The 15,643-nt window shown below is 52.3% G+C and overlaps 1 protein-coding gene across 5 annotated transcripts in view; it reads left to right on the top strand.

Annotated features, from left to right (window-relative positions):
• Positions 1 to 15,643, top strand: part of CTIF (cap binding complex dependent translation initiation factor) — a 311,678-nt gene that overhangs the window by 211,899 nt on the left and 84,136 nt on the right. For 4 of the 5 annotated variants that reach the window (XM_061170212.1, XM_061170208.1, XM_061170209.1 and 1 more), the window contains 2 exons: positions 2,616 to 3,108; positions 5,806 to 6,105. In XM_061170212.1, coding sequence (XP_061026195.1) covers positions 2,616 to 3,108; positions 5,806 to 6,105 — 793 coding nt within the window. The remainder of the gene's footprint in view (positions 1 to 2,615; positions 3,109 to 5,805; positions 6,106 to 15,643) is intronic. The other variant, XM_061170211.1, reaches the window with a different exon arrangement.

The raw sequence follows: 15,643 nt of genomic DNA, 5'->3' as shown, positions 1-15,643 counted from the left end.
ACTGACAAAGGATTAATCTCCAAAATATACAAGCAGCTCATACAGCTCAGTATCAAAGAAACAAACAACCCAATCAAAAAATGGGCAGAAGACCTAAATAGACATTTCTCCAAAGAAGACATACAGATGGCCAACAAACACATGAAAAGACGCTCAACATCACTAATTATTAGAGAAATGCAAATCAAAACTACAATGAGGTATTACCTCACACTGGTCAGAATGGCTGTCATCAAAAAACCTACAAACAGTAAATACTGGAGAGGGTGTGGAGAAAAGGGAACCCTCTTGCACTGTTGGCGGGAATGTAAATTGATACAGCCACTATGGAAAACAGTATGGAGGTTCCTTAAAAAACTAAAAATAGAACTACCATATGATCCCACTACTGGACATATACCCAGAGAAAACCATAATTCAAAAAAACACATGCAACCCAATGTTCATAGCAACACTATTTACAATAGCCAGGACATGGAAGCAACCTATATGTCCATCGACCGAGGAATGGATAAAGAAGATGTGGTACATATATACAATGGAATGTTACTCAGCCATAAAAAGGAATGAATTTGGGTCATTTGTAGAGACATGGGTGGACTTAGAGAGTGTCATACAGAGTGAAGTATGTCAGAAAGAGAAAAGCAAATATCGTATAATAACGTGTATATGTGGAATCTAGAAAAATGGTATAGATGATCTTAGTTGCAAAGCAGAAATAGAGACACAGACTTAGAGGACAAATGTATGGCTACCAAGGGGGAAAGGGGTGGGGTGGGAGGAACTGGGAGACTAGGATTGACACATATACATTATTGATACTATGTATAAAATGGACAACTGATGGGAACATGCTGTATAGCACAGGGAACTCACGTAGTGCCCTGTTGTAACCTAAATGGGAGGGAAGTCCAAAAGGGAGGGGATATCTGTATGTGTATGGCTGATTCCTTTTGTTGTGCAGTGGAGGCTAACACAACATTGTAAGGCAACCATACTCCAATAAAAATTAATAAAAAAAAATTTATCAAGTGAACAGTGAAATTGAGTTTATATAAGTAGTAATAATTTTAGAGCAAATAAATACAATTTGTTCATGAAATGCGGTGCATCGAAGTTCTGTTGTACCTGCCAAAGAGATGGATCACAGACTGGGATGGGGGCCTCATTCCCTAGAATGTGACGTCTTCTCTCCACAAACTTTCTTCACTGGCTTTACAACTTTGAGAGGCTCATGGTTATCCTGTTCTCCAAATGCACTTCAAATAAGGTTATGGCACAGAAAACACCGTGAGGGTGAAACAGAGGTGGAACACAGGAGTGCTTCAGTGATGGAAGCAGCCCTTGAGCTGCTGGACTGAACGGTTCTCAGAATACCCCCACCCCCTTGCTCTCCTTTAGTCTTCAAATCAACACGTTTGGGGTTTGTCCTGTGATGTACACCTCAAATTTGTTCCAAATGATAACCTCTGCTTTGAAATTGTCAAAAAAACTCGATGAGCCTGTCTGCCTCAAACCACCATGTTAAATATCACTTCTGTATTGCTCAGCTCGGGCTGCCATAACAAAATACCACAGACCGGGTGGGTAAACAACAGAAATTGATTTTCTCACAGTTCTGGAGGCTGGAAGTCCGAGTTCAAGGTATCGGGTTTGGTTTCTTCTGAGGCCACTCTCCTTGGCTTGTAGGTGGCCGCCTTCTGGCTGTGTCCTTACATGGGATTTCTTCTCTGTACCTGCATCCCTGGTGTCTCTGTGCATTCAAATCTCCTCTTATTATAAGGATACCAGTCATGGGAATTCCCTGCCGGTCCAGTGGTTAGGACTCGGCGCTTTCACTGCCAGGGCCCGGGTTCCATCCCTGGTTCCCTCAAGGCACGCGGCATGGCCAAAAATAATAATAATAATAAGGATACCAGTCAAATTAGATTAAGGCCCACCCCAACAGCCTCATTTTAACTTAATCACCTCTTTAAAGGTCCTATGTCCAAATGCAGTCACATGCTGAGGTCCTGGGGGTTGAGGCTTCAACATATGAATTTGAGAGAAACACGATTCAGCCTATAACAATTTCTTATAGCATATTTTGTTAGTGGGTTTGGGGGCAGAAATGTCAGTGTACCCAAAGAAAGGTTGTGTAACAAATAGTATAACTTTTCATGAGCCATGATGGTTAAAAAGTCATTAACAGGATAGTTGTTATCAGATGCAGGTCTGTGTATATATCTTTACTGGAACATGCATAGAATATGTTCATGAAATGGTAATGGCTGCTTCAAGAAGACATACTGGGTGTCTGGGGACAGTCAGGAGGGTTCACTGTATACTCTATCACTTTAATTTTGTTCCCTACACATGTACTAATGCATATTCTAATAAGGGAATAAAATACTTATTTTAAGTCAAGGGGTGACTTAAATCCTATGTAATCACAGGGACCTGTCTGTCATATTCTCTGCTAGTATCCCCAAGCCCCATCACAGAGCCTGGTGCATAGGAGGTCTTCAGTAAGGGTATTGAAAAAATGAATAAATAAATTCCTTCGAGTGTTTGGACACAGGGACCCTGGCCAGTGGCCCCAGTGACCCTCTCTGTCTTTCCCCTTTGGTTTGCAGGCGGCAGCAGAGACCCCCAGGAGGGAACAAGCCTCAACAGCACGGTGACCACCCACCGGGCAGTGCCAAACACAACAGGGACCACCAGAAATCCTACCAGGGGGGCTCAGTGCCCCACCCCTCAGGGAGGTCCACCCATCATGGCTACAGCCAGAACCGGCGCTGGCACCACAGCAACATGAAGCATCCACCAGGCGACAAGGGGGAGGCAGGCGCCCACCGCAATGCCAAAGAGACCGTGACCATGGAGAGCCCCAAACTCGAGGACGCCCTGGGGGATGCCGGGCACAGCGGCCTCGAGCCCCCCTGCATCCCTGATGCCCTGGCCCCGGTGGCTTCCGAGAGGCTGCCCCTGCTGCAGCCAGGGGGTCCAGAGGCTGAGACAAAGCGTAAAGACAGTATTATTCCCGAGCGCAGCGGGGAGCGGCCCAAAATTACCCTGCTCCAGTCTTCCAAAGACAGGCTGCGGCGAAGGCTGAAAGAAAAGGTACCGGTAATTGAATTTTCCTTGTTCTCTTGCACCAGGGAGGACAGCACGAGGTAGGCATCTTGGTAGGTGGGCTCGGGTTTGTGGACCTGGGGAGCCTCGTGGAGGGAGGCTCATGTGGCCCCAGCACACCTGGTCAACGCTGCCTGAGGGACCCCCGGCCACCAGACGGCAGGCCCATGGCCAGCTCTGCATGTGAACCCCCTCCAGCACATTCCACCCTCCGAGTCCCGGGTGAACACTCGGTACCAGCCCCCATCCTGAGAAGGGAGGGGAGGAAGAGGCATGTGCTTCCAGGTGTTGGGAGGTGTGCAGAGAAGGCCTGGTTCTTCCCTCCAGCATTATCTGGTGGCAGATACTGCCCTGTTAGTGCTAAAGGGCATCTGGGGAAAACACAGAGCCTATAACATAAGAATGCTTCTCCCGAAGGCGAGTACCAGGCTGCGCTCCCTGCCAGGGGAGAGCAAAGGTGAGTAGGGCAGAGTGCAGCAGACTGGCCTAAGCCTTGCCACTCCCCCGCTTCACCACCCAGCAGTAGGGAGGGGTCTAAGGGACAAAATTTAAGGAGGCACTCACTCTCAGCATCACGCAGATGCCCATCCTGCACTGGCACAGCCCTGAGAAGGAGGGCCTCCTTAAATTTTGCTCCCCAGGAGCCTCACATTCCTCACCCTACTCCTGGCCCTGGTGTCTAGAGCCTAGTTCACAAATTCAGGAAGAGGTGCCCCAAGCCTCCAGAGAAGGGCTGGAGCTCTGTCCCTGGCAGTGTTAAGTCCGCTCTGTGCACCCTAGCTCCCCGTCCTCAGCCAAGGGTGCAGGTAAGGTCACCTTGGAAAGGAGCTGTTCCCAAGAAAGGCCAACTTGCCCCCAGGTTTCCTCCACGAGTCCTCCTTTTGGGGCTTCTGCAGAGCTCGAAGTTCCGGGCTTCTCCCTGGCATCTCTCTACTGCCTTCTCTCCTCCACCTTTCACCTCCGAGGCCAGGTCCACACTCAGGCAGGACAAGGCAGGTCAGACCTTTTCCCTGATCAGTTCTCGAAGGTGACATGCTGCTGCTGGCATCCTTACAGCCCCGGGCCCCCACCCACTGCTCCCTGTGGGGCAGGCGGCTGTGAGGTCCTCACAGTGAGGAAAGCCTCACTCATTCCCTTACATCCCAAAGATAAGAGCCTGGGAGAGCTTCCCAAGTGATGGCCAGTGTGTGGTCTTTGCCTGAAGAGCTTCTGGAACAGATTGCTGCAGTCCAGCCAGGGAGAGAGGATTGTTAAGTCTCTCCAGCTCTACTGAATGTAACCGCAATGCCACAGAGGTGAAACAACATGGGCTTTAGAGTCCAGCAAACCAGCTCAGTCTTCACTCTGCCTTTGACTGGCTAGGTGGCCTTGGGCAAGTCACCTAACCTCTCTGGGCACAACCCCCCCCCAGTTTATCCATCTGTAAAATGGGTATAATACTATCCACCTTGCAGGCAGACTGCAGATCAAATGCCATAAGCTGTGTGAAGACCCTCGAGGGGTTATTCTATACATACAGACCACTATTCCTGCCCTGGGGCCCACAGGGTTGGGGTGGGGAAGGAAGGGGGAGGTAGAACAGGTAAGGTAGATCCGTAGTGCCCGTATTTCAGCTTCAAGAACTGCCCTCAGGTGAGGCCTCCTGGACTCCTGGACCAGGAGGAATGGGCTTAAGCAATAGCAGGGCTAAGGGAAAGCTATAGACCATCTAACCTAACCCCCTCATGTTACCAGGGAGGAAACTGAGGCCCAGAGAGTGAAACCACTTCCCAGAGCCATCCAGCTAGAGACAGAGAGCAGGTTCTAGGACCTGGGTCTGAGCCTCCCAGCCCTGGATTCTTCTGTTGATGCCGGAAGGGCAAACACGGGGCTTCCCTTTATGTCCCTGCGCCTGCCCTTTAACCCTGGTCTCACATCCCAGCAGTTAAGTCAGTCATTTTCCTGGCCGCCAATCTATACTTCTGAGACATCAAATGCCATTTTCTTCCTCCCCCAGCACAGGTCTGGTTCCAGTTGTAGTGAAACCACTTAAGGGTGTAGGGTTTTTTATCTGAAGTTTCCCTCCTCGAAGTGCCAGTTGTTTTCGTGGCACATTGGAGGATTCCTTGGTGTGCAGTACTTGTTGTAAAAAGCCAGCACAGTCTCCATAGGACACAATGCCAAGGCCGTGTCACAGGGATCCCCACACCCAGAGAACATGATGGTCCTCGGGCTGAAGGAGCCGAGGTCTGGAGGACAAGGTAGCCACTCCATGGGCACCTTTAACCAACAGAGCAGGCATTTTGGATGCTACCTCCTTCCTGACCTAGTCTTCCTACGCTCATTTTCTCTTGGCCCAATTTCTTATCTGTTATTTTATTTCATCTTTATAAGCCCCATTAAATCATTTCTAGATTGAGATATTTAATGTGTATGAGGCAAAGCCAGTGTGTATGGGAATCCTGGGTAAGAGCTGGAGCTCACAAGAAGGATCCACCCAGGGTGTCACAGGGGCCAAGAAAAGGGTCAGCAGAGAGCCTGGGGCCCCAGGGTCCATGGTGAAGGTCGGCATTCCCGGAGGGATCAGACCTCGGGTTCTAGAAGGTGGGGCGGGTCCTTTCTGAGGGCGGCAGCCCCCCCTCCACTGGCCACCGCTCCGCAGAAAGCTGGGCTCCGCTCAGGCGCGACTCGGTTTGTCTCCCGCACCCCCAGGATGAAGTGGCCGTGGAGACCACCAACCCTCAGCAGAACAAGATGGACAAGTTGATTGAGATCCTGAACAGCATGAGGAACAACAGCAGCGACGTGGATGCCAAGCTCACCACCTTCATGGAGGAGGCCCAGAACTCGACCAACTCCGAGGAGATGCTGGGAGAGATCGTGCGCACCATCTACCAGAAGGCCGTGTCCGACCGCAGCTTTGCTTTCACGGCCGCCAAGCTCTGCGACAAGATGGCGCTCTTCATGGTGGAGGGGACCAAGTTCCGGAGCCTCCTCCTCAACATGCTTCAGGTAACGGACGCCGACAGCTGCACCTCCCCCCCCACCCCCCCGCCGGTGGGTTATTACTAGAGAGAAGGCTGCAGATTCTGACCACAGTTGAACTTTTCCCAAGTTCCACCCTTGCCCGATTAATTATAGAAAATAAAAAGGCACTCAAGGGGCAAGGGATGAGTGGCCGGATTTGCGTGTGTTTGTGTGAGGGCTCCATGGTTACGATGGACCAATATAATTTTATAGGTGCTTCATGTTTAACCAGCCTTTCCCTCTTTCTATTTCCATGATAAGAGGGCTGGCTCTTGTCTTAACAGGCTCTGTGCTTTGACCTCTCCACGTCCCAGCAGACATACACTTACTGTGGACTTCTCTTTTCCTCCTCTTCCTCCTCCCCGGGACCACCCTCCAGACCCTGCAGGTGGTGCACTGGTTGTAGTTGGTGCTGAGATGGGTCGAGCAAAAGGCATAAGGGCCTTGAGGAGGGAAGCTTTGATCTGTCTGCCAATGCGCCTGGGCTTCTTGAAACCACTTTTAGGGCCGAGGGGAAGCATGGAGATCAAAGACCGTCTTGTTCCTTGGTGCCATCCCACTAAATCCCTCCACCCCAGAGAGCTTAATCCTGCCCCTCTTTATTCCTTCCTCCGTGGGTGCCGGCGTCCAGCGATGGTTTTACTGGGGTGTGTAATGGGCGTGGGCATGGGTGCTTAGGCAGAGCCCAGCACTGTTTGATCTCATAGGTGGAGACCTGAAGGCCTATACCTGCTCTTTCGTCATGGGTGGTAGCAAGTGAACTGGTCCCAGAACTGGTGGCATCAGGGAGAGGTAGCAGGTGGCACAGCATGGTGGCCATGCCAGGCCCAGGGACTCTTCCTTGCAGACTTGGCTGTGGAAAATCATCTGTAATCCTGCTTTGTACCTTAGACTAGTTGAGATATGAAATGAGTTTCAGTCCAGGTAGGGTAAAACAATAGCTTAGAAGTTCTGAAAGTAGGATTACAGAGCTGGAAGAAACCACCTGCAGGTCTGTCTTAACGAGGGTGACCATATAATAGGTCATCCAAACCATGACACTTTTGAGAGTCAGGGCTCTAGTCATAATCAGGCCGAGACCCCAGGTGTTAACCAGGATATATGGTCACCCGGGTCTTAGCCACCTGGTTCGCAGTCTTCCCTCTCTTCCCTGAGAACAGGGTGGGAGGAACCCCCTCCGAAGGCTGCCCATGGGCTCCATCCCCGCCGTCCTCTCTTCTTCCCAGGGAGACTGCTCACTGCAACCCGAGCCTCGCTGGCCAGCCTGGGCTGCTTCTGTCCAGCTCCAGGCACCGATCGGGTTCCCATTCCTGGATCGCCCACGCTCCCCGGTGATGAATTCCCTCATTACCTGAGGGATTTGCACATCGGGCATGTTCCTCGCGGGCCGGAATGTCCTGGGAGAGTGTGGAGGGTGACGGTGGGGAGCAGCCTGTCTGCCACGTACAGCCAGGCATGGGGGAGTCAGGGACAGATTGGCCTTTGGCCTTGGCTTTTATCAAGAGAAGGGCCAGGATAGGGCAAGACTTCTAGACAATAGTTGGACAGACACACAGGGCGTGAGACGAGATGCACCCAGGCGGGAAGGGCAGCTGGCAGCAGGGGCCACCCAGGATCCTGCCTCAGTCAGGCTTCTCTTCCAATGACCCGTGGTTAGAGCGGCCTTGCCCACAGTGTCCGGCAGAGCATCAATCCTAGGAAATGCTCAGCCACAAACGGAGCTTCGTGGCCCCTACACCCGCCTCTCCGTCAGCCACAGAGTGGACTGGCTTAGGCCAGCAGGAAGGGAACCTGTTTGGCTACATCCAACTCAGTGAAGTCCCCTTTGCATTCCCCAGCTAATGACTTCTTGTGGAATTAGTGTGCTGAGAGACACAGTTTGGCAAACACTAGCGCAGGGAAAGAGCACTAAACCGAAAGTCAGGAAACAGGGTTTCTCGGCCTGATTCAGCCATCGTCACCCGGAGCTTGGCCTCTGCAGCTCCTGCTGGGAAAGTGATTGGCTGCTCCACACTGGTCAGTGGACCTTATGATTTTGCGCTGCTGAAGATGAGGCGGGGGCCTCAGGGAGGGCGTGAGTGGCCCCACGTGAGCTGCTTCCCTTCCCTCTCTCTCCTGGCCCTGTTAGTGACATGAAGTAGTCCTGGGTCCCTCTCATCCTCAGAAACTTGCTTCCCCCATACAGGGGCTCAGTGATAGGTGTGTCATGTGTGACAGGCTTTGGGGGCCGGCCCAAGGGACCCAGTCCTGCTAGTGTCACTTGCCTCTGGGGCAGAGGGGGACTCTCACTCCCAATCTGCCATTTGCCTGGGTGGAGCATTTATGGGTCAGATATTTAGAAATCGAAATGTCCCCTAGACCCTACCACCCCCTTCATCTCCTGCAGCCCCAGCTTAAGTGTAAGAGGGAGAGGGCTGGAGCTGGACACTCAGGCCTCCTGGGTCACTGTTCAAAGCCCTTTGGCTCCCATGGAAGGTGGGCTGGATGTGCTGGCGTGAGGCTGCCCCTAAGCTCCTAGCAGACCCCCGGTTACAAGGCCTGGAGGAAGCCAGCACCGCGTGTCTGTCGGGACCTCCTCTGCAGCTGAGGAGGTGGTGGGTTGGAGTAGGCTTTCTAGGCAGCATAATACATGGCCACTCACCACCCCAGACCCACAAGGCTCAAGAAAAGAGAGCAGTGGGCATAGCTCATTAAACCCCACTTTCCTTGTGACCCACAGGGGTGTCGTTTTTCACCTGCTTTCATTTTCTGGCCAACCTGATTTGTATCCCTTCCCTGGCCAACAGTCCTGGGCCTGGCCCCCAGCGCCTTCCCCCTGCTTTCTCCCTCTGAGGTTCACGCTCAGCTGCATGCACTCAAGGCCCATTGCCTCTGATCCCCAGCCGGCCCCTGGTTCAGTTCGGCGCCCTCTGAGATGCCCCTCACATGGCCAGGTTTCGCCTCTGCCTCCATGTACAAGTTCTGAGACCCGGCTTAGGGATTCTGGCTGCAAAGCGGACATGGTGTGACGTGCCCTATGAACACAGCTCCCAGCAGCTGTCTTTGGATGTTGCCCTCCTTGGCCGACCGCTTTCACTGCCTGGGCTTCGGCAGTGGGAGCTGGCAGCACGGCAGGGGAGGGGCAGGCTCTGATGTAGTGGACACTCTCTGGCACAGTGTGGCGCTGCCTGCCAAGCTGGGATGCCGCCCCCGCGGAGAGGCAAGTGGGCCCAGGGGGAAGTCAAAAGACCTTTCACCCTTCCCAGCCAGACTCAGCGTGGTCATCTCAACAAGTCCAAAAGCACTACCCTCCCGAGCACAGAAAATGCCAGCGACCTTGGGGTCCCAGGGGACCCCGTCACCAATCCACAGCTCAAAAATCATCTTCAGTTTTTACATCTAAACTGAGTCTTTTTGCCTTAGATGTGGTCATTTTCTTAGTAATGTTCTTGTAAGTAAAATTCTACTTATTAAACAGATATTTCTCGGATGTCTGTTATGTGCCAAGCGTGCAGTCTTCATTAGATCAGTGCTTCTCAAACTTGAATGTGTGCTTGAATCACATGGGATTTTATTTAAATAGAGGTTCTGATTCAAGAGGTCTGGGTAGAACCTGAGATGCTACATTTCTAACAAGCTCCAGGCGATGCCGATGCTGCTGGCCCAGGGACCACACTTTGAGTACTAAGACATCGGATGGCTGATGGTTTGTAGGTGGTGGGTCAAGTTCATAGACAGGCCAACTGAGGCACAGTCTTTTATTGATGTGATGTCAGAAGGGGGGATCCAGCCTGGGGATATTGAGTTCCAGCCACCAGGTTTTCTTTAGGGCATTGGTTCTCAGCCTAGCTGTCCGTTAGAATCTCACGGGGAGATGCTTTTATTCGGTTGGCCAGAAAGCTCGTTCGGTTAGTGAATATGTTGTTCAATAAAGTTCTTGGTGAAGATGAAAACTGTGTCTCTTATTTTTATTTGAGACTGAACGAGCTTTGTGGCCAACCCAATAAAACATACCGGCCTAGGGGCTCCACCACTAGACAAATTGAATTAGATTCTCCAGGGATGGGCCTGGGCATCCTTTTTTAAAGACCTTTCTGGCCGATTCTGTGGTGCCGCAGATTGAACACCACTGTTAGAAAGATACTCCAGAGATGCCCGGACTGTGCCACCACTGTCACTTATGAACCACTGTCACTTATGAACAGCCCTGCCTGTCACCCTGTGAATCACCCAAGAAATGTGTACCAGGTACTGGACTCTTTGCTGAGTGATGTGAAGGATTCAGAGCCTGAGCTGGTGGGAGAACACCAAAGCAGGAGACATCAGCCCCCCCGAGACACTCCCGTCACCTTGCCCGGCCTCGGTTTCCCCTCTGTGCAGTGAGAAGCTGGGCTGGACCATCTCAGGGGACCTTTCTCACATACCTCGCTGTCCTGAGATTCCGCCTGGGAAGCCTCCACACTAACCGCGTCAGCCAGCTGGAGGCTGCCTCTCCTCTCCTGCCCGCCCCATTTCTCTCTGCTCTCAGCTCCGTTCCCCAGGTCCTTTTCCTTTTTCTTGGTCTCAGACATTTGTCGAAGCGCCTATCACATGTTTCAGGAAAAGGGCCTCACTCTCACTCTCACATCCACGTTGCCAGGCTAGGCCACCAGTAAAGCTGAGGAGGTGATTCGTTTCCCTGCCCGACCTGCCTCACCCCACCTCTTCCCACCCGGCTCCCAGCTGCATGATTGCAGGGTCCCGCACTCACAAGACTATGAGCATTGATGGATCCTGACTTCCAGGAGAACGTGGGCTGCCCATGGCCCCTGGGTTACAGAGGTCACCAAAACTCTGCCTTGATCCTCACCAAGGAATTGTGGTACGATGAGGGGAGGGGGCTCTGCTTTCACAGTGAGGTGAAGAATGAGCGTGCCTCTTTTTATGGGACCTTTGGAATGACAGGAATTGGAGGCCTGAGCCCCCTCCACCCAGCACTGCCCCGTCACCACCCTGGGCCTTCCAGTCCGGCTCAGGGAATGCTCCTTTGCTGAAATGTGCTTGGGTAGTATAAGTTCAAGCCCTCCTCTGTTGAAATGTGTGTGCCCTGTTTAGCCAAGAGGTGTCTGCATCTGAGCTATGCAGAGCAAAGTATTATTAGAGCAGGCATCAGTGTGTCTGTAACTGAACCCAACTCTCCCTAGCAACCGTTGTCAACAACACATCTAACAGAAGGAGGCAATACCTTTTTTTGAAGAAAAAAAAAAAACAAAAAAACCCTCATCTCACCAAGTCGTAAACACAACAAGGCTGTTGTGAAAAGACAACGCAATTCAGAATCTGGCATGTGACCAGGTTTCAAAATAAATTGCTGTCTGCCAGCACCTTCTAGAAGACAGCCTGACCTGGAGCTAGAAAATGGATAAACTCTCCAGAGTTTCTAGCTGGGTCACCCGTTAAGCATCGTGTTTGGGGCTTTTGATACACAGAAACTCAATTGCTTGGTGAAGGGGCTCCATGGGGCCTCTGGGAGATCTCTGGGAGTGATTTTAACTGTGGGTTTTAGCCCCAGAAGGGGCACTTAAGATTTTCTGGTCTGGCTGCCCCATAAGTGAATCAAAATACAAGCTGCATCTTCAGGGCTTATGTGACCCATCACCCCACTTTTACCCCATTTCTGCCATCTCTGTCCCCGTCTTTGTCCCACATTTGCTGGCTTGGGCAAAGGGACTGGGCTGTTCCTCTAACTCAGCTCATAAAAGGGAACCTCGGTCTTCCCTGGTGGCACAGTGGTTAAGAATCCGCCTGCTAATGCAGGGGACAGGGGTTAGAGCCCTGGTCCGGGAAGATCCCACATGCCGCTGAGCAACTAAGCCCGTGCGCCACAACTACTGAGTCTGCGCTCTAGAGCCCGCGCGCCACAGCTACTGAGCCCACATGCCACAGCTACTGAAGCCTGCGCACCTAGAGCCCGTGCTCTGCAACAAGAGAAGCCGCTGCAATGAGAAGCCCGCGCACCGCAACGAAGAGTAGCCCCCACTCGCCACAAATAGAGAAAGCCCGCGGAGCAACGAAGACGCAACACAGCCAAAAATAAAATAAATAAAAATAAATTTATAAAAAAAAAAAAAAAAGGAACCTCGTTCTTCCTGGTTATCTCAAGGTTCAGGAAAATCAAAAGTTTTTCCTCTTTACCCAAAATTTGGAGTTCCTAACCCCAATCTTTTACTGAGGGAGGGAGGAGAGGAGCAAACATTGATTCTTGGCCTTCTAACCAGCTCTGAGTTGTAAGTTCCTTGAGGGCAGGAATCCTGGCTGCGTGATCATCAGTCCCCAGCTCCTAGCATCATGACATGTACACAGTAGGTGCTCAGCAAGTGCCTGAGGAAGGGAGGGATGGAGCCCTCAGTCTTAGGTACCAGAGCTCCCTGATGTGAGATGGGCTTCTCAGCTCTTCTGAGCACTTTCATGCGTGTGAACGTGGAGATTCTCTCTCCGAGGTGGGTTCCAGGGCAGGATCCATCCCCCACGTTTACAGATGAGGACGGTGGCTCAGCAAGGCTACAAAGTCATGGGGGTGGTCAGTCCAGCACCCCAAACTCTTGGCTCCCTTGCCACCCCCCAAATAGAATATACCGGTCAGAAAGTTGGGAAAATCAGGAATTCTTCTCATGAAGCTATCAGTGGAGATTTCAAAATCCGTCCTCCTATATAAGACTCCCACTGGGTTTCCAATGGTCTGAGTCTCTGGGCTTTCCAGGCCAATAGAGAGCTGAGGGTGTCTGAGGAAACACCTTCACGGCTCCATCTGCTTTACGCAGATGAACCACACAGCTGTTCTTCCTGAGGCTGGCTCTCCCCTCGCACCCGCTCCCTTGGCCCAGAGCTCCGCCTTCACCCCTGCACGCCCACCACTGAGCCGATGTGCACTCCAGGCATGTAAACTAATTTTACTGTTGGCCCAAGCCAGGCATACCCAGGGATAGAAGCACATTGTTCTGTGCATTCCAGAGCCTGAGCAAAGCCCTGGGCTGTACCCACCCTGAGCTCCCCTCCACTGGTTGCTAGAAATCAAGAGGGAGAGAGCGGAGGACTAGCAGGCAATGCAAGCAACTCTCCCGTGGGCAGATTATGGAAGGTGATTTTGAAGACCCACAAAAGGTCTCTCTTTCTAAAAAATGTTGCCCCAATGGCACCCTGTGAGTTGTCGGTGCCCTGCAAGGGCCGGGCAGAGCTGGCACACACATTCCCCGACGGTGGGCACCAGCAGGCTTGCCTCCATGTCCTGTCACAGGAGCTTGACCTGCGTAAGAGGCTCTGGCAGGTACAGCTACCCCGCCGGGGACAGCGATGCCCAGCTGGTACCCACGCTCTTAGCCCACCGGACCCAAACCAGAGGCGAGGCCTGTGCCTCCTGCCAGACTTGTTGCCCACACTTGCTTTGGAACGAGTGAATTTTACCTTCTTTCTTCTAATCCTGATGTCTTCCCCTCAACAAACACTTATTGAGCACCTGCTGTGTACCACACGCCGTGGCACAGCCCATGCGTGTGTCACCTCTGTCAATTCTCCCTCCCCTCTCGTCGTCCCCCAGTTTGTGCCGGCGGGGCACTGGCCCAAGTCTAAGAGGTTTATTCAAGGACCCAGCTGGAATGCCTCAAGTCAGGTTCTTCTGCCTTAGTGGGGGCACCGTGGCTTCCGAAAGTGCTAAATCTGAGGCCCCTTCTAGAACTTTGGAATGCCTCATGAGACAGAAGCAGCCTGTGACTCGAAAAGAAAAAAAAAAAAAAGCATTTTGATTTTTTAATCTGAAAATAAGCAGAGGAAAGAAAATGTTTGTCCCAGAAGGAGCCCAGGACAGCGGCCTGCCAGTCAAGGTTTTCTTGTCTGAGGCTGTGTCCCCAGGTGTCTTGGGGGGCAAAGACTGTGTCCGAGAGATCTTTGTGTCCCCCACCCAGCATGCCCATGGCAGGTATTCAGCAAGCATCAGACGGCTGCTTCCAGGAGCTTCCGCCCATGGGGACAAAGGCGCATTGGTGGGCAGGTGCTGGGACAGCAGAGGGACGCACGGTGTCCTGCCCCCTCCCATCTCTGGGCCGAGGAACTTACCCTGGTCAGGAATTATTTCACCATCACCCGTGTCCCTTGCCAGGCCGTGTCCTCTTCCCTGCACGCCCTCACCTCCCACCCCGTCTTCATTTTCCCTGCTAAATCCACTGATAGGACTTGGCCGGGCGCTCCCCTGTCTGAGGCTGCCATGCCGAGGCAGGCCCTGAAGATAAGTGGGTTATCGGAGAAGGCAGCTCGGGTGTCCCGGGCCCCAGAGGGTCACCCCTGGCTGGCTGGCAGCTCACCCCCAGCACCTCCTCCTCCCCTCTCCCCAGAGCCAGGCCAGCAGGAGACAACAGTTCCTTTCCCTCAGCTCAGCGAGTGGCCGGTCCCCAGCCGCCGCCGGGAATCTGAGCTATGCTAAGCCGCTCCAGATCGCCACATCGCTGCCCTGCCCGGGCACGGCCGGCCCAGACAGGGCGCCTCTACCTGCTGCGGCTGCCGCTGGAAAGCTGGCACCGCCCAGGCCGATGGAAACAAATCTCCCTGCGGGTTATGTAACTGCTCACCGCCCTGTCCCTGGCTCCCTAGGGAGGCTTCCAGCCACCACAGAGGGAGAGCGGTGGCCCCTGGGCAGGGAGGGGACACAGAGGGTCATTCTTTCAAAGAGATGCATATAGTCTTGAGTGATTGCCCAAGGTCCTTCTCTGGATCCAAGGTCCTCAGCGCCCCAAGGAGACTGGTGTTCCCTGTAAATGCTCGCTGAGCACGGAGGCCAGCTCAAGACACTAGCCCAGCAGAGAGAGAAAGGCTCATCAGGAGAGCTGGACTCGCAGGAGAGGTTAAGGGGAGAGGGCAGTGCAGTTTTATTGTTGGCTTGTTTGGCTTGGTTTTATTATTTGGCTTTTTTTTTTTTATTGTTGTTAAGATATATGCAACATAAAATTTACCTGCTTAACCATTTTTAAGTGCATAACTCAGTGGCACCAAGTGCTACCACAGCATTGCACCATCACTCCCACCATCCACCCCCAGAGCCCTCTCATCTTCCCAGACAGAAGTCCTGTAGCCACCAAACAACAGCTCCCCAGCCCCGCTATAACTCCTCTCTCCCTTCTTTTTCCGTGAGCTCTCGCGCGCCATGCTCTATGCATACCGCATATAAGTGGAATCATACAGTTGTCCTTTTGTGTCTGGCTTATTTCATTTATCATCATGGTTTCTAGCTTCATTCATGTGGTAGCACGTCAGAATTTCCTTCCTTTTCACGGCTGGATAATGTTCCATTGTGTGGAGAGACCATATTTTGTTTATCCGTTCATCCATCATGGATGGACACTTGGGTTGTTTCACCTTTGGGCTATTGTGAATGATGCCACCATGAACACACCACATACAAGTATCTGTTTTAGCGCCTGCTTTCAATTATTTTGGGTGTCTACCTAGAAGTAGAATTGCTGGATTATATGAAAACTCTGCATATAACTTTTTAGGAACTGCCAAACTGTTTTCCAGA

The sequence above is a fragment of the Eubalaena glacialis genome, chromosome 15 (assembly GCF_028564815.1).
Source record: "Eubalaena glacialis isolate mEubGla1 chromosome 15, mEubGla1.1.hap2.+ XY, whole genome shotgun sequence".
NCBI classification, from domain to species: domain Eukaryota; kingdom Metazoa; phylum Chordata; class Mammalia; order Artiodactyla; family Balaenidae; genus Eubalaena; species Eubalaena glacialis.
Note: the sequence above shows the minus strand (reverse complement) of the source record. Positions and strands in the feature narration are given on the sequence as shown.